A 24,387-nucleotide genomic window follows, 5' to 3' on the forward strand; every position below is an offset into this window, starting at 1 on the left:
TGTTATGATATATTTCTCCACTCTCAATGATTCTAGAGTTTAATTTTAATATTTAAAGTGAGAGGCTTGTCAAGCTTTTCAAAAAATAAAAATTTAACTGTTCTTAAACATGAGTTGAAGTTGTGAAATCTCTTTCTCTAACAATTTTTATCATTCCTTTTCAAAGATTTGCAGAAAGTTGAGTTCTTTATTTGTGATGTCGTCAGCCTTTTATCATGACGTCAGGATAGGAAATATAGAAGAAACTATAAGAAAATTTGACGTCATAATTAAATTTGACCAATCATTTACTGAGAACAGATATTTCACTAATGAGGAGAAATAGTTTTCTCACACTGATCAAGAAATGTGAAGTTAGCACAAAAATCAGAGAAAGCAACAGAACAATACAAACAACCATATGAGAGCCGTGGTGTAGTGGTTAATGCATCGGACTTCTAACGCCGTGGTGTAGTGGTTAGTGCATCGGACTTCTAACACAAAGGTTCCTGGTTCTATGAGAGCCGTGGTGTAGTGGTTAATGCATCGGACTTCTAACGCCGTGGTGTAGTGGTTAGTGCATCGGACTTCTAACACAAAGGTTCCTGGTTCTATGAGAGCCGTGGTGTAGTGGTTAGTGCATCGGACTTCTAACGCCGTGTTGTAGTGGTTAGTGCATCCGACTTCTAACACAAAGGTTCCTGGTTTCGATGAGAGCCGTGGTGTAGTAGTTAGTGCATCGGACTTCTAACGCCGTGGTGTAGTGGTTAGTGCATCGGACTTCTAACACAAAGGTTCCTGGTTCGATGAGAGCCGTGGTGTAGTGGTTAGTGCATCGGACTTCTAACGCCGTGGTGTAGTGGTTAGTGCGTCGGACTTCTAACACAAAGGTTCCTGGTTCTATGAGAGCCGTGGTGTAGCGGTTAGTGCATCGGACTTCTAACGCCGTGTTGTAGTGGTTAGTGCATAGGACTTCTAACACACAGGTTCCTGGTTCGATGAGAGCCGTGGTGTAGTGGTTAGTGCATCAGACTTCTAACACAAAGGTTCCTGGTTTCGATTCCTGTTTGGGATGAAAATTTCAGGAACTCAATTTTCGGCTCTCCCTCGACACCATTTGCGAGTATGGTCTTGAGGAAAAGATGACAGTCCATCGAAAGGGGACGATAAATGGCTGACCCGTGTAAAGAGAGAGCCATATCTCTTGCATGTTAAAGACACCCTTGTAGACCCGTGTTAAGAGAGAGCCATATCTCTTGCACGTTAAAGACACCCTTGTAGATTTCGAAAAAGAGTAGGCTAATGCCGCTACAAGGCAGAACTTGCACCCGCAAAGTGGAAAGGGATTAATATAAGTTGCAAAACTTGTTTCCCAATCCACTATAAATAAATATGTTTAAACCAACCAAAAGACCAAGCTAAGGTTAAATAAAAATTTTACCATCTGCTGTAGCCTGAGGTGTTCTGCTGGTTTAATTCCATGTATGACTGAAAAAGAAAAGATGTTTATTTAACATACATGATGGCTCAAATTCTTTTGAATCTGTTAATAAAGAGTAAAAGTATACAAAGGATATTATTTTTTCTTTCAACCAAATTCAATGCATCATTGGCGATTTATTTATTTTATATGATTATCTTGTTTAGAGAGAAAATATAGATGGTTTGATACAAGAAACAATTATCATCAACTGATTTTTAAGTAGAACATATTTGTTATTCAAGTTTATAATTATCCCTGAATATAAAGATAAATGTATAACTTAGATATAATTAGATGTGGTATGAGTGCCAATGAGACAACTCTCCATCCAAGTCATAATTATTAAAGTAAACCATTATATGTCAAGGTCTTCAACATGGAACCTTAGCTCACAACGTACAGCAAGCTATAAAGGGCCCCAAAAAATTACTAGTGTAAAACCATTCATACAGGAAAACCAACGGTCTAATCTAAATAAAAAAACATGTTTGTCACAAAAAGCTTGGATGCCAAAAAGAGTAAACCTTTGATAGAATAATAGCGAAATGTGTGAAAATCTCTACATAATAGCAGCCTACTCATTTCATGTATTTCTTTAATAGCTTTATCCAGTTGATCGTCAGTAAAGCTTTCACTGCCTCCTTCTCGTGCTGAATCTTCTATGTTGTGAGCTTCATCTAAGATTACTATCTCATCCTTCAAACTTATCTCCATCTACAAAATATATTCAGTTTCTTAAATGTTCATTCTGGAATATCATCAGAATTGTCTCAAGATATTATAAAACGTTGATATAAAACATAAATATTTTCAAGTTTTGCACTTAGTTTCAGTTTTAACATGAACTTAAACTGTATGTAGGTGAATAACAAACAGTATATATCATAAGGCCTCCATTCATAGTTCTTTGTGTGATGTCTTGCACTCTAATGTTAACTTTAAATCCTTTCATTTAGTTAACTGTCAATTAATATTTTTAAGCCGACTGTTCTCTAATCCCAAAACAAAGTTATTTCTTATGTCATTCCGAATAAATGATTTTTAAGTGCAAATGTTCATTAGGATTACACTTTTAAGATGTCAAATTTTCTATATATAAATGCTCATTATAATTTATTAAAAATAAAAGAATTTTCTATAGTACTTACATTTTGTCTGATTATTGGATCTATAAGATAGTTGTAAGGACAGAATACTATATCTATTTCTTTTCTAAAACTTCTTACACTGAAATATGGGCACACCTGAAAAGATATGCAAATTAAAGACAAAAGAACAAACACAAGGCTTCATTCATGGCATGTCTAGCTATAAAAGCAACCTGTTCTTCAGTGGTTGTCATTTGTTGATATGGTTCTAAAATGTTTCTCATTTCTCGTTTTTTATAAAGATTAGACCGTTGGTTTTCCTGTTTGAATGGTTTTACACTAGTCATTTATGGGTCCCTTTATAGCTTGTTGTTTGGTGTAAGCCACAGAGAAGGCTGTGCTTTGACCTATAATGGTTTACTTTTTACCAATTGTGACTTGGATGGAGAGTTGTCCCATTGGGACTCATACCACATCTTCTTATCTAGCTAAAAGACATGTTAAATATTTTCAGATCTATAATGTTTTTAGACCATTATTAGTGTAGCACTATTATTCTTTCAAAAAAGATATGTAATTTAATTGACTACTAACTTCGATCAAGAATTGACATTAATTATGAAAATCTTTTTTTTTATGTGACTATTGCTCCAGTAAGGAAATCTTTTTTCATAGTAAGCAACAGTTTTTGCATTCTAGAAATATGTTTGCTATTTTACAATACAACACTTTGAGATTTTAAGGGCTGAAGAAGTAGTGATCATCACATATAGGGTTGGAAGCATTGAATTGGTCAAGTATAAATTGTTACCTTTTTCTGTCTACAAAGATGAACTAAATCTTCTAGATCCCACGCTTCAGATAAACCATATTCCTGTAGATTGGAATAGTGTGGGAATATTTTCTTTACTCGGTCATTAAATTTACAACCTGGTCCCTAAAAATAAAATGATAAAAAATATATCACATTGTTTCTCAAGTACCGTAAATACAGAAATTAGAGTGTGCATTTATTCTTGTGATTTTGTCAATTTAGTCTAAAATGCAATTTTTAATTTTTGCGATATTGAGAAAAATCTGGTTGAATTGATAAACAAAATTTCAAAATGCGAGTCTAAATTATTGCAATTATAACCCTGTCACATTTTCGCAATAATTTCTGAATTTTCCTTAAATATGCATAAGTAAATCCACAATTAGTTAATAGTAATTATTTTATGCTGCCTTTAAAACTGCAATGTTTATTTTTAGGGGAGAATATTAAAGGAGTAGGTTCGGTAAGGGCAGATTTTGGCCTCAAATTTCAGGTTCTTCTAAGGAAAGATTTTGGACACTTTTTAAACACTAAAGTGACTATTTTAATTGATTCGATTAGTTAAGGTGAATGATTTTAACTTATTTAGTCATTAAAAACGCTCCGATTCAAGTTTAAATATAAAAATCTATCAAATATGCCAAAAAACGTCACTTTTCAGATGTTTTTTTGTTAAAAATGAAAGTGGTCGCATCCGTGTTCATCCTCAATCTTTATATATGTTATGTATTATCATCAAATACAACTTACATTTCAATATTATGAATGAACAGGAATGCTGCCACTTTCATTTAAGACGGAAACCATCTAAAATTTAACTAAAATGCCAAAGTTTTGAAGATTTCAGTAATTTAGCATGACTTAATGATGCTAGTACCCGATATATGTGCATTGTATTGTAAAAAAGAGCCCATATTTATTTAGCAGATGCATTCTACTTTCCAATAAATAGCTAAAAGATTACATTTTAACAAGTTTGTAAAACTGCTATATTTTGGGCCAAAAAGGGGTTTTACTGAACCTACTCCTTTAACTTTCCTTCTGAATTCCATTTAGGATAAGTTCTAAAACTCACATCCAAAAATGGAGGGTTGGATTGAAATTTAAATCTATCAAGCAGAAGATTCCTGCAGTGAATAAAATATTTCTTGTATTTATCCTGGTTGTGTATAAGAAATATGGTGTCAGACCAATTCAGGACACACAAATCCCTCACAGCCAAAAACCATTACAGATAAACTGGACTTTTATTGCTGTTGCTCCTCCTAAAGTCACAGCAAGGCCTTCAAAACAGAAACAATACTTAAAATAGCACTGCATGTCCAAGACAACCCTTAGTATTCTTGTTTACCACTATCTCATCAATATTTACCAACTTACATCCATAAGTTCTTTACATCCTTCATTTTTATTCTTCATTTTAGACACCGCTGGATGTATACATGTGAATTCCTTACTGGCTAAAATAGTCATTCTACAAAACAAATACATTATTAGAAACTGCATTATAGTGAGTTTTTCCCCCCAAATATAGAAACTATTCTTCCAATAAAGGCAACAGTTATCTCTCTTTGCATATTGATGTTTAACAATTCAATGTAAATAACTGTGGCAGAGTAGCAATCATATTAAAGAATTTAAAATCAAATAGGCTAAGCATGAGTGTTCATGATTGTGTGTGTTGTTGTAACCATGCATTTATAGAAGGATTCACTTTAGAGGGATAAACAATAATACATGTATGGACCAAGGTATCCCCCCAAAGGTAATTGATCTAAGGTACACAACTTTTCTTCTTCAAAATTGTCAATGCTGGTTTTATTTAGTATTTCTGTAGGAGTCATGAAAGAGTCACAAATTGTTTGTATAAATTGATTATTGGTGTTTTAACACCACTTTTAAGCGCCACTATTTTGTGGCGGCCAGTTTTTATTGCGGAGGGAGCTTAAGTGCTTGGAGAAAACCTCCAACCTTTGATAGGGAAACTGACAACCCTCATCAATGAAGATTGAAGTCGACTTCACCTAGACTAGCAGGGTTGAACTCACAACCTCATTGTTGACTGGCTAGTGATTAAAGTAGTAACTACTTAGAGGCCTCTTTAATTGTTTGTATACTTCCTTTTATAATATTGATCTTATCTTACCTGGTATCCCTATAAGCTGTTTTCTTTAACTCCCTGACAATCTGAGAAATCTGTTTATGTGTTCTGGTTCCAAAATATATTTTAGGTACCCTGAAATAACATAATTATAAATTAAAGACAATTCGTGCATGATTTTTTTTCTAGCAATCAAATACTGTGGATTCATTATTTTTCGTTGGATACCAATTTTCGTGGTTTTCGTGGGTAAAGGCTTTATATACGGATATCGGTAAAACCATGTAATCAAATATCCACGAACATGCAGGTTTTTAGCAATCCACGAAAATTAATACCCACGAAATTAAATGAATCCATAGTACCTCTGTTAAATGTAAAGGCACAAAAACCTGTTAAAAGGCAAAAAAAAATATGTACAAAATGTCAGACAGAAATTCATTCTGTCACACAGAATTTTTTTAATTTTTTAGTTGAGAAAATAGAAGAAAAAGATCAAATTTCTTTTTTTTAGTCAGACAAACCCTAATACAGTTTGGCACAGACTGATGTACTGATAAATCATTTTTTGTTCTTAAGTTTATCTCCCTACAAAGCATAAACATGTGCAATTCACTATATAGTCTTAGGTCTACCTTTTAATACAGAAAATCAATATGGTTTTCCTCTCTCTAAAGACTAGAGCATAATCAAAACCAAGTTTTGTAAATATATTCAAAACCACTTTTAAGATTTTGACTCGAAACTGAAAAGTTAACACCTTAAGGTCATTCATCCTATAACATCGGATTTGATTTGATAATTTTAAAGTCCAGGAGATTTTGCCTCTTCAAACTTTCCCTTATGTAGATATTGTATTGTAAATGTTTTGTTACATGAAATATCAAAAATCAAACTGAATAAAAATAAACAAGTGAAACTGCGAGCTACTGCTCACTGATGATACCCCCGCCGCAAGTGGATAATATTAATAGTGTAAAAATATGCAAGTGTTCGGTAAACAGGAAGTTGTCGAGTGATGAATCTGAAAACGCATCACACGGCATAGCTGACTTATATAAATCCTGAAACCAAATTTCAGAAATCCTTGTATTGTAGTTCCTGAGAAAAATGTGACGAAAATTTTCAACTTGGCTATCATGTGTAAAATCATACAAGTGTTCGGTAAACAGGAAGTTGTCGAGTGATGAATCTGAAAACGCATCACACGGTATAGCTGACTTATATAAATCCTGAAACCAAATTTCAGAAATCCTTGTATTGTAGTTCCTGAGAAAAATGTGACGAAAATTTTCAACTTGGCTATAATGTGTAAAATCAGACAAGTGTTCGGTAAACAGGAAGTTGTCAAGTGATGAATCTGAAAACGCATCACACGGTATGGCTGACATATATAAATGTTGATACCAAATTACAGAAAGGGTGGATGTGTAGTTCCTGAGAAAAATGGGACGAAAGTTTCGTGGGACGGACTGACTGACGGACGGACGGACTGACGGACTGATGGACGGACGGACTGACGGACAGACAGAGGTAAAACAGTATACCCCCCCTTTTTTAAAGCGGGGGTATAATTAGGAGGTGCACAACTTTGCTTGGTATCAAAAAATTCTGTAAAACATTTGTTCTGATCATAATATGAAAAATTTTGTATGAAACTTCTTTTCATATTGAAAAAACTAATTTAAGTCCATGATTTGCTATTATATTTTTGCACATATATATTGAATTAGAATCAATTTTAAAGATTGTGTGCCTTTTAATGTAATTAGTAAGAGACTGTACGGAAAAAACTTTCAGCTGGACATAAAAAAAAGAGGCCCATGGACTGGACAAAAATTTGTTTCTAAATAAATAAAGTTTGAGCCATTTGACAAATATAAGGTCCATATGCTAAACCATATTTTCAAGAATTTATTTAAGAACTTAACTTTTAATTTACAGTGAAAGAAGTTGGAAGGGTCACAAAACATATCGAGAGAGAAATCGCACCCGACAATCTAGACACTTCAGTAATTAATAAAAATTTTAGACTCTGTATCATAAAATTTTATATAACTGAGCAATAGTAAAACATACTTAATTCAATAAAAAGCAAACAAATACAAAAGCACTGAGATGACCATATCAATATAAAGGATAGTCTAAGGAATAAACATTCATTACAAAACAATTTACAAAAATTTCTATCAAGACAACAATTATGGCATGAATTGTAACAATATATCAACTACATTTCGTGCAGATCTTGTGTTTTATCATGCATGTTGAGTCTAAACAATGTCATATTTTTTCATTACTGCTCCATTATTATATTATGAATTAGATAAGTGCTTGCTGTTAACCTGATGTCGGACCATAATTGAATTATTTACATTTATTCTCCTCTCAGAAAACTCTTAATAGGGGCCTGTGAATATTAAGATACAATAGTTTGTAATGATACCAATAAAATTATAATTATGGTTAATAACTATTTTATACAAGGAACATACTAAATACACAACAATAGATATGGTGCATGTGGGATTCATCATTCTAATATCGTTAAGAAATATAAAATTATGGTTGAGGTTACGATTGTTGAAACTTCTTTATCAATAATTCTATTCTTCTGTCGTCAATAGTCAATAATAATATAACCTCGTTACTTTTATGGCAGACGACTTTCATGTTTTATTGAACAAAATGATTGTAGAAATTTCTCGGAACAAAAATCACAACCAATGTAATTACATTATTGGTGAGATAGTACAATTTCTGTTGACTTTTAACTTGGGATAATTCAATTTTCTGTTTTTCTCATTACCCCCTATTATACGATAACGAGAGACGATTGGAAAATGACATTACTTAAGGACTGTCTTTACGGTAATTATTTTCAAATGATACAGATTGCATGATGCGTAACATAAAAATTTTCTTGATCTGGCAGTTACTGATCATCGTATTGTGTCAGTCAGACAGGAAAAAATTTCTAAATCATCAAATTAGGAAATGTAATTTAAAAACCGTCACCAACATTTCACATCTCGTGTTAGTATGTCTAGCATGTTCCAGTTCCGGAAATCAGAACTTTGACAAATTCTATAACCGTCGGATAGTTCTATACACGTCAGGTTAAAGAGGATGATGATATTTTCACAAACTGTGTTAGCCTTTCACACTATGATTGAAGCAGGATGTGTTTATTAAGCCTTGAAAGGTTTTTCTTCTAAGATGACTTTCATAGTCAATTTGACTAAGATAATTACATAAGCAACGAAAATTCAATTGCCCTACAGGGATGATCTTCCTTAACATGTCATCACATATTCTACAAGTCTGACCTTCCATTTCAGTAAAGATCAGTAAACAAATAAACTTCCAACTGCTAATAAGAAATTATGTCTGTTATGCCAAACATGGGTTAAATTTGAAGTTAATTCTTTTCCTGTGTATGAGTTTTGTACAAAATGATGAGCTGAAATCTTCTTTTTATAGAAAATATAATGTTTAGTTATGTCCTGGCTTTTGTTCGTTGCTTAAGGGCTCCTGGGTATAAATATTTTTTTTTTCTAATATAGGATTTCGCTATATTTTTTTATAAATGAATTTTATCATATACTTAATAGAAAAATGAAATAAAAAGATGGGGTCACCGTTCATTTAAGCTCACAATCTGCCTCTGGAAGAAGCATACATTTTTGTTAATGTCCTTTTTTTCTGTTGAACTAATAGGAGAAATAGATGTTATATCGAAATTAAAAAAATAACCTATTTACAGAAATCGCTTAAATTTTACAATTATTTAGTTTATGTACAGCTTATTTGAAAACAATAATTAAAAATATAGGTCAACAATGAGTTAAAAAAGATATTACAAAATTTTTTGCCAAAAAATGGCATTTTTGCACCAAAGGGAGGTAATTTGGAGCTTTTATAATGATATAAGCATTTTAAAAGTCATCTGGGGCCATACTGATTCAATTTTTTGGGTTGATTTTTGCACCATATCATAAAGTAATAACTAATAGTGTAATAAAAAAAACTTGTAATGAAAAAATAAAGGTTTAATTTTTTGCTGAAATTTTTGTACTCAGGAGCCACCTTAAACTGTAAACAATACTTAAAGGATTTAAAGCTTGACATGACTGTATATTACTCTCTTAGATTATATTGCTTTTTGGGTTAGTTTCATTATTGTATATATTCCTTTTCCTTTCATTCACTTCAGTACTATTTAAAGCATTTAATCCTCTATCAAAATCATGCATTTATTAAATTGATTTTGCCATTTTATTACAGAACTTTTGTTTTGAATTTTTCCCAGAGTTCGGTATTTTGTTATTTTACTTTTTACAATGACATTATATCTTTTTTTTAAATAAAAACATAACAAAATTACCAGATGAGCTTTTTTGATCTATCATTGACACTCAAATCAAAACCTAGTTAATAATGAAGTCGAAAACAAAAGTGGAAAAAATGCCTTAAATTTGATTAAAACCATGCAAATATGGGAGTGGAAAAATCTTAGTATTTCTAATTATTTTAATATTTTGAACTCAGTAAAATTACAGAAATGAATGCATTAACATTTTTTTTCAGTACATTAGCACTGAATACTAGGCTGGTAAATTTCTTTTGTTTATCATTTTTCAGGTATTATTATTATAAGCACTTTTCATAATCCTGAAAGGGTCTCTCAACTGTGTGTGATAAAAAATTATATAGAATTTATAGAATATCTGACTGCTCCCACTTAGACAATAATTTATAAAAAATTTTGGAAGAGCAATTTATTTCTAATATGCATCCTGCAAATGTCATTCATGGAAACACAAATATTAATATCGCAAGCTAAATTAAAAGTTTAATTTGATGACTTAATTAGCATAGATTCAATATTAGTTGTTTATGAATTTTTGGCTGAGCCCACGTAACTTTTAACGATTTTACATGCTTTCCTGTACTCATCCTTTATCATAATGCTTTACTTTTAAAGTGCACGGGACTTTATACCTCATTATACAGTAGTCTGTTATCTCCGATCAAAAACAATTGTCTTAAGTGTGAAAAAATGTCCAATGTTAACACTTTACCCATCAAGATGACGACACACTCTCACCTTACTGACAGTTTAAAGAGAGCGAAAGTCTACCACACACATGCACAATCGGAGGGAAATCACAGAGTGATGCAATGCCACCCTGAAAGATTGAAACATCTCAAAGTTGTTAAATTTTATACTTTCTACCTAAGGCAAAAGTAAATTTAGTTTAACTATTCATATCTGGTAAGTCCTATGTTAATAATTGTCACATTACAAAATGAATTGTGATAAAACAGACAGATTTAGTGACAAAAAAAACATTAAAACAAATTTCTCTCTCTGTGAGGTCTTTTGACTTGACGTGGTTCAACAAGTATAGAGACGCGTGATGACAAAATTATTATTCAATTGAAAAATATTTATCAAATAATAGCGTAAATTTAACACCTTCAATGTTTAGAAAAATTTAATAATTCAGAAATAATTATAGAATTTTACACCCTTTTATTGAAATTTCAAATTTCATCATCGTTTAAAATTTTTCTTATAGATTTTAAATAGTTCTACTTAATTGAAAATGAGTGGTATTTCATTTTAATAAACAGAGAGCTTGTCAAAGTTAATAATAATTAATTTTAGATATTTAATTTTGATAACTTTTAAAGTAATCACATTATCACTGTTTCATACAAATAATTCTGCTTGCAAAATTGTTCAAGGCATTTAATTAAAAAAAAATGTAGAATGACTCTGTAAATTCTTAAATACATGTACATGTACTTGAAAAATACAAAGATAGATCAAAGTCATGAGTGCATGTGCTAACCAGATTGTCCGCAGGGCGCAGCTTTATAAGACCGCAGAGGTCGAACCCTGAACGGTTGGGGCAAGTATGGACACTACATTCAAGCTGGATACAGCTCTGAATTTGGATTGTGATTAAATAGTTGACACAGCATACGTTACTGACACAGAATGAATGTGGTCTAATGAACTTAAAATTATTTTTTTTTTTGGTTTTGAGCAATTCACTATGCTGTTGAATATTAATCCTCTCAAAAAAAAATTATTTGAAGAAATTTTCTTTTTAATTTCTAAAATTTGAAATGAGAAAAATTTAACACCCCCCCCCCCCCAGAATGGAGAATGTGTCCAAAGGGACACAGATGATGCCTCCGCTAGCACATAACGTTTTAAAGGGACATTACTCAAGAACTGTAAAAGTGAAGCTGCCAAAAAATGAACTTAAACTGAGTTTAGAGGTAATAAAGCATTATATACAGATGTCATTAAATTTAGTTAAGACAAACTTAAGTTAAGAGAACAGAAACTAAAAAATTCTTCGATGTTTCCACTTGTGAAGGGGCATAACCCTAGAATGGTAATCAAAGTGCTTGTAATCACTGAATAGTAAAGATTGCTTTTATTTATCAGTTGGTAGTAAAGTGAATATTACATTGTATATTGTATATATAGCATTGATTTAAGTTGATTCAACTACTATTCTGGACAAGAAAGATAACTCCAATTTTCAAAGATTTCATAAAGCATTGGTTTTAGGTGATTCAACAACCATTCTGGACTAAGAAAGATAAATCCAATTTATTGTCTTGAAACTACAAAAATGCTTGTATGTGGCCCCTTTTTTGCCCTTTATTCCTAGACTGTTTGCCCCATAACCCTTTAAATATATCCTAACATTCTACTTATGGTATTAAACATTGTGGAACAATTTCAGAACAATTGAAATACTTTACACAACTTATTGTCCTGACACTAGATAAATGCTTGTTTTGGGCCCCTAAATCCTAAACCTTAGGTACCATAACCCCAAAAATAAATCCCAAGCTTCCTTTTGTAGTTATAAACATTGTGTTAAAAATTTATTGATTTTTATTTACTTATACTAAAGTTATTATCCGGAAACCCTCTGTCTTCGGACGACACTGACGACAACGTGATACCAATATACGAAAAATAAAAACCATGAGAAAGAAGATCAATTTTACTATAAAATACTGCATTTTGGCCTTGATTCTATTCTATTCAAATTTTAATTATGAAAAAGTTTTTCAATCAAAATTTTTAGTATTTTTACTTCTGTTTGTTCTGATACCAAGAGCTGAGAATAAAGTTATTGAAATTAAGTTATTTCCCATTTTTTCTGAAAAATATTGTTCATATATTGAAGGTCATTAATGATATTGGTTTGACGCCATATTTATCTGATCTTCAGTAGCTGTGCAAAGTTAAAAAATCTAAAATGATGAGTTTCTCATTTTCGTTGCTTTAAAAAAATTGGACACCATCATGTAAGTTCTATATTAAATAAGTATTTGAGGTAGCTTCTACACTTTAATAAAAAAAAAATTGAAAACAACATGTTTAATAATTTAATGCGTCCAAAGCGCTTTTCTGGATTTATCTTCATCAGGAACTCACAAAGCCAAACATTTGAAATCCGAGGATGTATAAGTACCGAAACCGTTGAAGTGTCAAAAATACATAAAATAAATAGCCAAATTCATCTAAAGCTAACTTTGCCTCACCTGAGGAAGTAATAAGGCTGAGCATCCTGGCATAGGTAATTTAGAGGTGTTGTTTGATTATTTTATTTCTTGGTATCATATGGTTTACAGTTTACATAAATATTAAATTCAAAATTGAGAGTTTGCTGTAGTTTTTTTTTAAAAGACCTAAAAATGCTTAAAAATTTCATTCCAATTATGATTGTGTAGGATTACATCCAAATTATAAAATACAATTGATTTTTGGTTCACAGAATAGATTTCTAACTTGAAATTCAAATTCTAGATCAGAGCTACCAATCCTTTAAAAAGAAAAAAGAACAAGAATGTGTCCATAGTAGATTAGTATATGGATGCCCAACTCCAACCATCATTTTATATGTTCAGTGAACTGTGAAATTGGGGTCAAAACTCTAATTTGATATCAAAATTTGAAAGATCATATCGTAGGGAAGTGAACATGTGTACTTAGTTTCAAGTTGATTTGACTTCAACTTCTACCTTGACCTTAAACTTTAAACCTGAAAACTAACCTGAAGTAGGACAGACAAATGAAAAGACAGACAGACGAACAAACAAACAAATAGACGCACAGACCGAAAAACATAGTACCCATAAATGGGGCATAAAAATTTATAACCAGAGCAACGCTTAGTCACACCCTTATTGATGGAGCATGGCAATTCAGCATGATTTCATTTGATTAAATTTTAAATATATAAAAAGGCAATTTATGAGTGAAATGAATCTTTTCCTGAATTATGGCAGATTATAGGCATCATTATCATATTATATTATTCAAATTTTGATGAAATCCATCTATATTAATCATAATTTCTGAAGAAACTGCAGCTTCTTTAACAAATTTACAGTAATGGTTCGACATGAATAATAAAATATGGAATTTGTCATTTTTACCTTTTGTTATTTCCAAATTGCATCTGCATTCAATTAATATTTAAGAATGTCAAAACGTGTTCAAGAATTGGGTTTGTATTTTCATGCAGGCTAAGACCTGAATTTTATGGAAACTAAGGTTGAGGCAGACTAAAACTGAAAAATTGTTTAAATTTTTTTAATGTTGATAAGACATTTTAATTTATTACAAAAAAAATGTAAAGGTTCCGTGGAACCCAGTGTCTCGCCTACTTTTGCTGTTAATCACAGGCTCAACAAAAATGAGGGAAAAAAAATCAATAAAAAAATTCCTCTCGATACTATCTTTTGATTCTGTCCATGTTTGGTAAAAATCCAGGATAGTTTATGAATCTAATAAATGTTTTAAAAACTTTAACAGCAGACTGTATGTAATGTTTACTGAAAGAAAAACTAAGTCCATATATATGACTAATTCCATATATAAGTGAAATACAGATAAACAGGTACAAAATTTCTATCTAGATATTAGCTTTTGATCACAAACAAGCTTCTGTCCAAGTTTGGAACAAATCCAGGATAGTATAAGAAAGTTATTAAAATTTCAAAAACTTTAAGCTCAGATTGAATGTATTGTTTCCTGGCGGAAAAACAAAGTCCATTTATAAGTAAAATACTGAAAAAAAATGGATATTTTTTTAACATAATTTAATTCTGAATACTATCTTATGATCATAAACAAGCTTCTGTCCAAGTTTGGTACATATTCAGTAGAGTTTAATAAGATTAAAATTTCAAAAACTTTAACCAAAGAGTGAATGTAATGTTTCCTGGCAGAAAAACTAAGTGCAAGTTATACATAAGTAAACTACGGAAAAATGGAATTTTATTTTTACACAATTTACATCTGGATACTATCTTTTGATCATAAAAAAGCTTCTGTCCAAGTTCGGTAGAAATCCAGGATAGTTTAAGACAGTCTGCACCAAAAACTTTTTCAACTACTAGTCCGAAGACCAATATCCAAACAAATTTTTGCAAAACTTACTAGTCCGAATGAAATTTTACTAGTCTGGGGCATCGGACTAGTGGCTAACCGTGCAGACTGTTAAGAACGTTATTAAAATTTCAAAAACTTTTAACCACAGAGTGAATATTTATGGACGATGACAATGACAACAACGACTGATGTAGGATCGCTATGTATCACTTTTTCGACTATAGTCGAAGGCTTGACAAAAACAACAAATACAAAAAAAAATAATTTGAGGCTTAAATTAAAATATTGTTTGTTTGCCCTTTACCGACCGACCCTATCAATTCGTTCCGCCTGAAAATCTTTTATTTGTATTAACCAGCAAGATTTTATTTTATTTTATTTTTTCGTTCCTACCAAAAATCTTATATTTGTATTTCCCGCTCAAAACTTTTTTACCGGAATCCTCGGGTTTTATCTTTACGTATAAGGTCCAGTCCGTTTGGTATCACCTGAGTGTTTGACATGAACACTTGCATTTGAAGTTTCAAAGCATTTGTTTGAAATCGATGTTGAACGCTTTCTGAAATCATGATATGAAGTACGTTACTCTGTACCTTTAAACTTAAAGAGCAGGGTTCATTTACAAAAAAGTTCGTTTGATACAAAAGTATTAACGTGTGTACAAACTAATTTGTAAACGGACGTTGTATTCTATGTAGGGATGGCCTTTTGTGATCCGCATATCAGAATGATTATGTTAACGATGTCGCTAAATTATTTATATCTGACATGAACCAAAAGTGACAAAACCCTGTAAAGTGGAAAATATCTGGCAGTAAAATCGCCAAGTTTTTCATACAGATCATTTATAAATGTGATGCAAAATACGTGACAATTGAGTTTTAAGTCTTATAGCATTTTTATTGGAAAAAAAGGCACACACGAAATTTGTAACACTCTAGGTACTTTTTCTACTAGTAATATATGTCTGCCCGGACATTATCTTACCAGTACAAAGTTATCTCTTATATATTTTTTTTTCAAAACTAATAGTCCCAGCGGAAAACTTATTTGCAAAAACAAAACGGACAAAAAAATGACATTATGCAGATTTTGTATCTATAAAATAAAATATTTTACCTACCTGCCTACCCATGACAAATAATATACCGAGCCAAGTTATATTTTTGGGGAAAAAAATAAAATATTTTACCTACCTACCTACCCTGTTTCAAAACATAGGGTCGGAAAAGGGCAAACAAACAATATTTTAATTTAGGCCTGAATTATTTCAAGAATTTTCAATTAACAAACAGATCACAACAAACTGGTTCCTTTGACAATAACAAAATAAAAGATGACTATATAATGAACAGTGCAAATTAAATGATTTCTGAAGTGCAACGTAATGGTATAAAAACCTGAACTAATTAAGTTTCAGTTTCAATCAAATTTGACAATACAATGTATTACAATACAATGCAAAAACAGCTACTTGCTAGTGAAATTCAATATACGTCAAATTTTACGTTTGATTTTAATTACATATAAAAATCTATAAAATTTAATCTTCTAATACTTTAAATCTGCCATACCATAATTGACAATTTACATATAAATGATTTTCTTAAGAATACACTTGGTCTTAAATGCAAATATATAAGCAGTTATACTGTATTGTCAGTATGAATTTTCAAACCTTAATTTACATATGATACTAGATAAACTCATTTTAAGTGCAAATGTACTTACGTCATATTACTGAGGGACTTCGGCAGATAAAACTTTAAGTTATCAGAATTTAAAACAAAAGCTTAAATTAATTGAATTTTAAAGTAATCTAAAAATTTACACTAATGGAACTGCAAAAAAATCCAAATTAAGTCCTTCCATCGATTGAAAAGTAAACAAATTTTCTTTCAAAGAATTTTTTATTTGTATTCTATTATCATTTGTTTGGTTATCTTGATAATGTTTCCCAAAGAGGATACAAACAAGTCTAAGACCTCATTTTTCAGGTAATACTTCTAAAATGTCATGACTTAGCTCTCTAGAACCACTTTTTGTAAATTTTGCAAAACAAAACTTTAACCTCATTTGGTATAAAAGTACTAACACAGACAGACCTCGGATTAGCATAAAAATCAAGAATTTGACCTTAAAATATCAACTCATAATTGCATTGAGTTAAAAATTGACTGCTAAAAACATATTGATACTAAATAGCAATAACATCTTTCTCGACCTACCTATCGAATCAGGTGTTCTACAAGCTGACAATATTATAACAAAATAAACTGTTATCACAGAGATATGTGTCTCGCTTTTTTGTAATTTCAATAATGCAAATATTGAAATGAAAATAGGAACACTTTAAGGGCATACGATACAGTTTTGATCCAGTATTAACCGTTTGATGAAAATTTCCATATAGGCTATTTTTTGCCTGATTAAATCAAATATGTAATAAAAAATATACCTTCATGTGCTACTTTTTGAGTTAAATGAGGTCGAAATTTTCCCTTTCGAAAGAAAACAATAACTTTTTTGTTTTAAAAGATAAACACAAATTTTTTTTGTTAAATAATTTGTAATTTCTGCATTTTATAAGTATTCTAAATAATTATGCATTTCTTATTCAGAAATAACTCATATTTTTCAAATGGGCATGAATTGAGAAAAAACATATTTTTTTGCTGTATATTTATCAAAATTAAAAAAATTGTACTATTTACAGTTTTATAAAATTTGGTCCACATAATCTCCCTGCAAAATGAAACAAATTGTCGTTTTAAAAAATAGGGGTCCATGCACTCATTTTCAAATGAAATCAGTTTGAATGATAAAAATCAGGCGAAAAATGCATCTTTTCTCAATATGTCATAGTTTGACGTCGCAAAAATAACATTTTACGTTAGCAACGCCATCACCTCCCCTGTTACTGTATCGTATGCCCTTAACATGCATGACATGTAAGATTTGCAAATATTCAAAGTCAATGAACCATGACTGAAGGTACATGGCTAAACAATCTCCATTGAAATGAGATGTGCCGATACTAATACAACTGTTTACCAAAGACCATTGACTTATAAGTAGTTCCCTTTAAACAAACCTAAACACAAACTAATACATGATAACTAAGCAAAATCTCAGAGTCAATAATCCATATAACTGAAGGTGCAAAATCAAATAATCTCCATGCTAATGAGATGTGCCAATGCCCATACAACTGCATACCAATTATCATTTACTTACCATTAGTGGTTCCCCATAAACTAGACTTAATCACAAACTAATACATGAAAACTAAGCAAAAGTTTCAAATTCAATAGACCATAACTGAAGGGCCAGGGCCAAGTAATCTCTGTGTTAATGAAATGTGCCAATACTTATACAACTGCATACCAAATATCTTTGACTTACCACTAGTGGTTCCCCATAAACTAGACCTAATCACAAACTAATACATAAAAACTAAGCAAAAGTTTCAAATTCAATAGACCATAACCGAGGGGGCGGGCCAAATAATCTCCATGAGATGTGCCAATACTTATACAACTGCATACCAAATATCTCTGACTCACCACTAGTGGTTCCCCATAAACTAGACCTCATCAGAAACTAATACATTGTTGACGCAGCCATAGCCAGAAACAGCATACCTATGTCGTGCTTTTTGCCAATTGTGTTGTTATACAAACAAATTTACTGACCTAGAACTCATGAGGAAACTAATTTTGATGCACAATAAAAACACAAGATTTCAAAATTTGATCCATCATTTTGAACTGAAATTAGCTTTTTTTCTCTGAATTTATAGACATCTGATTAAATTTTAATAATAATTTTTATTGAAAGGACTTCAAAATTTACTTGAGTTGAGATTTCAAATCAATCAAATGTCATCATGAGTCAGAAATAAATTGATGTAACAGGAATTTTGCCAGGACAGACAAAATAGCTGGACTTTTTCAAGAGTTTTCAATGCAATCCAGTTAGACACAGGGAGGTTTGACTGTATGCTAAACTAGTTTTAGGTATGTAATTTTTTTAAGCTGTTATTAGCTTGAACTAGCTTTCAGTGATTATGAGTACTCTCAGATCTGTACATTGCGTCTTTTGCATTTTTTATTAGAAATTTTATATGCTTTGAAGCTAATTAGTTAATTTCTTTTCAACTGATTTTTATATTTTGTTCTTATGTGTTACTGTTACACCACTGTCCAAAAACGTTTAATTTCTAAATCAGAATTGATGATTGTTTTTACTGAAAATTATTTAAATAATGAAAACAGTTGTCATGGAATTTTAATTGCTTTATCATATCTATACTTAAAAGAGGGACGAAAGATACCAAAGGGACAGTCAAACTCATAAATCTAAAACAAACTGACAACGCCATGGCTAAAAATGAAAAAGACAAACAAACAACAGCACACACAACACAACATAGAAAACTAAAGAATAAACAACATGAACCCCACTAAAAAACTAGGGGTGATCTCAGGTGCTCCGGAAGGGTAAGCAGATCCTGCTCCACATGCGGCACATGTGGCATTAACAGTTCATCTTAAACTGATCTAATCATGAACTAATACACATAAACTAAGCAAATGTTTCGAGGTCAATAGACCATGACTGAGGGAGGTGAGGCCAAATGTTCTCCATGACCATAGAAATTTGATGTGCTAAAGTGGTTCACTATGAACTTGATCTAATCACAAACAAATACATTTGACTGTGCCAAGGCGAGACAATAGCCTTGACTTATCATAAGGCATTGCCTTTTAATAAGGCAGGACAATAGCCTTGACTTATTATAAGGCATTGACTTTTAATATACTCACTTTTAAATATCAATTCCTGATTTTGAGTTTAAAAACCGTCTTAAGACTGCAATACCCAGATCAGTTTCAATCAGACATATGGACTTTTGTGTGTTATATGTTATCTGGTGTCCACTCTATATCCTGGGTCTTCCAGGTCAAGAAATAGAAGGAAATATCTTCCCATCACCAACTTTAGGGCAGATGATGGCCCTTCCAATTCTATTTTATTGATCTATATAGGCTAAATATTCCGTACAATTTATTGTTTTATAATTTGTACACATTTGGTATATATGTACAAATATTCTCCAGAAGAAAAGAAGTTTCTTCCGGGAATACTGTAAGTGAAGTTATCTTACCTCCTATACATTTCCAGGAATATGATTGGTTAAAAGCGTCCGTGTGCAAACCGTGTATATTTGATATTAGGTTAGTAGGGAGGGGGCGCTTATCTCATACACGGTTAGTAGTGGAGTTACGTCCCTTTATATTCCTTATTAGGTAAGAAGGGGGCGGGGCTTATTTCATACAGTGAAGTTAGATGTGTTTTTCTGATCACCTGGGGCCAAAAATTTAATTACTGAACTTCATAAAAATTCTGTCAGAAAGAATTGACAATGCCTGCATGCTAGTTCATTATATCAAAAGCTTAGTTCCCCAAAGTTTCACTAGTTTAAAATAGACTTACTTTCTACTGTTTTGTTTATTTTCTGTACCACAATTACAGCAGCAACCATCTTCCACTTTCTCCATTTCTGATGATCCAGGCTCAGCTGTGTCATATGATATAGACTGGTGTTTCTTTATCTTCTCACTCAAAGACTAAAAAATTTATAACAGATGCTACAGAAAAAAGTCAAGCACTGTTTTCCCTTCTTGTATGTATGAAAACTCATATTTCATCATATAGAAATCAACCGAAGCATACAGAACCTATGACAATCCATTTTTTAATAGTTTAGTAAAGTTAAAAATATATTGTCATGATTGTTAATGCCATATATATGATTAAGCACCAAATATGTATAAATTACAACAATTTCATAATACTGTAAGGACAAAAGTGAAAATCGTCAAAAAGTTTAATGACTCTGAAACCACATCATGGGAAAGTTTGAATGCAATTACATTGGTCAAAGCAATTTTGATTTTGAGTAAGTGTGCAATTTGTTAATGTTGAATTAACTGATGTTCAATAGTATACATTAATCTTTTATATGCTCACAGATAATGAATATTTGTCTCTTCCAATAAAATGTATGTGGAAAGGTAGAAAGGGACTTTCAAAATATCCTTACAACCAAGAACCATTTTCCAGATAATTTTGCATAACAGTAATAGACACAAGAAAAAAGACCCATGACCTATATTCAAAAATAAAACTTCCATTCTTACCCATCCACATACATTTTAATGAAATAGCCCTAATATTTTAATAAATAAAACTTCTAAGGTGTTTACAATTACCTGTCTACTACTTCCAGGTGTTCTATATATAGATGGTGGTTTAAAGTCGTCATCTTCATCATCACTCTCAGGTATAACAATAGTAGAGGAACTCTTGGTGTTAGTGGTACCTACAAACAAAAAGTTTATTCTATTATAGAAATTTTAATGTAATTGCATAATTGTTTTCTACTCTAATTTTAAAATTCATAGAAATCTATGGTATTGATATAAATCTTATCTTAGTCACATTATTATACGCAATCTTGATGGCATTGTATTTAGGTATATTTAGCATCTACAGAAACAATGATATTTTTGGCTAAAATACATAGTTCAAATTGAATATTTTGCAACTTAAAAAAGTATGGTCAGATCACATGTTTTCCTACATCATATCATATGAATTTGTACTATGCATGCTTTTTTAATGGAAATTGTGACGTCAAGATGCATTCTTAATAGCAGGAAAACCCATGAGACGAGGATATTCATCAGCTTTTAAATTGTCTCTTTCAAAGTTTAAAAACAAATCTTTAGTTCACATTATTTTTAGGCTCTTAAAATTCATTGGTACAGTGTTGGTTTGCATGAACATTGCAGCCTATAAAAAGTGGCATTATTTCATGAACAAGTGTATCTGTAACAGACTCTGTAATTCAAATTTCATTGGTTAATTGCTACGTTCTTGCTCAGCATCCAGTAGTGTATTTCAAAGAAAATACCAAGACAAAATTGATAGCTAAGAAGAATAGAGACTATGCTGCAAAAATCAGTGCCCTCAACTTAGTAGACTCAGCAACAGCCCAGGCTACTGTGAATTTAGAAATCATTGTGAGGTTTTAATAATGCAGTAAATGCAACTTCTTGAGTTGCAATAAGAACTTGTATTCTAATATATGATGCATATATTTGTACATGATGTATCTAAGTTTTCCTATAATCACAATAATCAAACTCACATTTTTGTTCATTATCAAAAAAACAAGAATGTGTCCAAGGTACACAGATGTCCACTCGCATTATCTTTTCCATGTTCAATGGACCGTGAAATTGGGTAAAAAATCTAATTTTGCATTAAAATTAGAAATATCATACCATAGGGAACATGTGTACTAAGTTTCAAGTTGATAGGACCTCAACTTCATCAAAAGCTACCTTGATCCAAAACTTAAACCTGAAACTCGCACTTTCATTTTCTATGTTCAGTGGACTGTGAAATTGGGGTCGAAAGTCTAATTTGGCTTTAAAATTAGAAAGATTATATCATAAGGAACATGTGTACTAAGTTTCAAGTTGATTGGACTTTAGCTTCATCAAAAACTACCTTGACCAAAAACTTTAACCTGAAGCAGGACAGACAGACGAACGAACAGATGCACAGACCAGTAAACATAATGCCCCTCTACTGTCGTAGGTGGGGCATAAAAATCGTAAATAAATGAATGAAATAATCTCTGAATTTACAGTATCCAAATATATTTTAAATACCTTCTGTCCCCTTCTGTTTTTTTTCTTCATTTATTGCTTTTAGTTTGTGTTCTTCAAAAGCCTGTTGAAAAAAAAAACATGATAAAAAGCAATAAATTTCATTTTATTATAGATCAGCATGATCAGTAAAACTAACCCATGAAAAAAAAACCAGAATATGCATTTAAAAACTTCAGATGATTGTAATTGAAACCTTTTGTAGTTGCACATTTTTCCACTTTCAAGTTTCCTATGACGACCTTGCCTACTCACATCTTTTTCTACTTAACTCTGAAATACTTTTTTTTAAATATATACCACATTTTCTGATTTCATACCTTCAGTCTATATCTAAGCACATGAAGATTCAGTTTTCATATATGCCTAAATATCTTCTTGGCCTTATATAGAACTGACGCGGAATATGAGTCCTTTTCCATTGTGAAAATGCAGAATAACATATTGTGTTTAGTTTAAGTAGTTTTAAAAACTGTTCCTTTGATTTTAGAAACACATCCGTTTTTAAGTTGATGTAATTTAGCAAACAGTTCTTTTGATTTAAAATCAAATTTCTTGAGTCAATCATGTCATTAAAATTGTTTATATTTCATCAGCGCCATTTTGATTTTACCTCACAATTAAATAAAGTACACTTACTTTGATAGTACCGCTGTCTCCCCCATACACAACAAATCTAACATCACTGACTGATGAGGTAGGACTATCCCTAGCAAACTCCTGTACACTACTGAACATCTCCCTTGCAACAATATCTCTAGGGAAACCAAGACTTCCTGTCCCTAGAGCAGGAAAGGCAATGGATGTGTAGCCATGACTATTTGCTGTTGTCAAACAATTCTTCATGAAGGTCTGTAAAATCTAAAACAAAGATTTCAACTATAGACAATCAACATACATCCACTTCATTTGAACTTCTGACAGATAGTTGTCTCATACCAATATCCTTATTTTTATATTAAACCACTCAGCAAACAAAACCCTTCTTCAAAATATTTTAAATCTATCTAACATATTCATATTAATCGTATCTGCTGTAGCTATTTCTTTCCACTAAAGGAGCGCTTCATAGCAAAAACACATCAAATATCAAATTAAAAACAGTTCTATTTCTGAATGTGAACCCTCATGGTATTTAAATATGTATTCTAGGAATCACCTACGATAGCATACTATTTCAGATTTCTTTTGTGTTTTTTATTTACAAAATATGATTGATTGTTGATTGATTGATAGTGTTTAATACCACTCTCAGCACTATTGACCATATCATTGGTCAGTATTACTGGGGGAGGAAGCTGGAGTGCCTGGAGATAACCACCAACCATTGACAAGAAAACTGAATGCACCTGCCAAGTGTGGAGTTCAAACTCACCTCATTGTTGACAGGCTAGTAGTGATACAGTTGATGAACAATTAGATTACTTGGCCAAAAAGGCCCCATCACCTTCCACTTTGTATGAGCTCCATGAAAGATAACATTAGGCTCATTCAATCACTTACGGTTAGAGCTCCTGCATTCTTCCACTGTGGGAGTGCTCCATGGAAAATAACATCACATTTGAGACTCCCACCAGATGTCACTGCTACATCCCCAATATTAACCCCCTCAGGGTATTTCTGGTTACATTCTTTCTGTAATTGTGGTCCTCCAACACATAAAAGGGACTGGGACACAGCACCATAGTTAAGCTGTAGATTAGTGGAAGTTGTGTTGACTATAACATTAGCCTGTAAA

General features: G+C 31.7%; 1 protein-coding gene across 1 annotated transcript in view; it reads right to left on the reverse strand.

Annotated features, from left to right (window-relative positions):
• Window positions 1-24,387, reverse strand: part of LOC143075417 (uncharacterized) — an 85,789-nt gene that overhangs the window by 29,328 nt on the left and 32,074 nt on the right. Inside the window, exons 7-17 of the mRNA XM_076250813.1 lie at window positions 24,153-24,380; window positions 23,289-23,510; window positions 22,653-22,713; window positions 21,183-21,292; window positions 20,404-20,537; window positions 5,511-5,600; window positions 4,745-4,838; window positions 3,362-3,487; window positions 2,611-2,706; window positions 2,041-2,176; window positions 1,421-1,467 (exon numbers count right to left, since the gene is read on the reverse strand). Coding sequence (XP_076106928.1) covers window positions 1,421-1,467; window positions 2,041-2,176; window positions 2,611-2,706; window positions 3,362-3,487; window positions 4,745-4,838; window positions 5,511-5,600; window positions 20,404-20,537; window positions 21,183-21,292; window positions 22,653-22,713; window positions 23,289-23,510; window positions 24,153-24,380 — 1,344 coding nt within the window. The remainder of the gene's footprint in view (window positions 1-1,420; window positions 1,468-2,040; window positions 2,177-2,610; window positions 2,707-3,361; window positions 3,488-4,744; window positions 4,839-5,510; window positions 5,601-20,403; window positions 20,538-21,182; window positions 21,293-22,652; window positions 22,714-23,288; window positions 23,511-24,152; window positions 24,381-24,387) is intronic.

Source organism: Mytilus galloprovincialis, chromosome 5 (genome assembly GCF_965363235.1).
Source record: "Mytilus galloprovincialis chromosome 5, xbMytGall1.hap1.1, whole genome shotgun sequence".
Classification (NCBI taxonomy): Eukaryota; Metazoa; Mollusca; class Bivalvia; order Mytilida; family Mytilidae; genus Mytilus; species Mytilus galloprovincialis.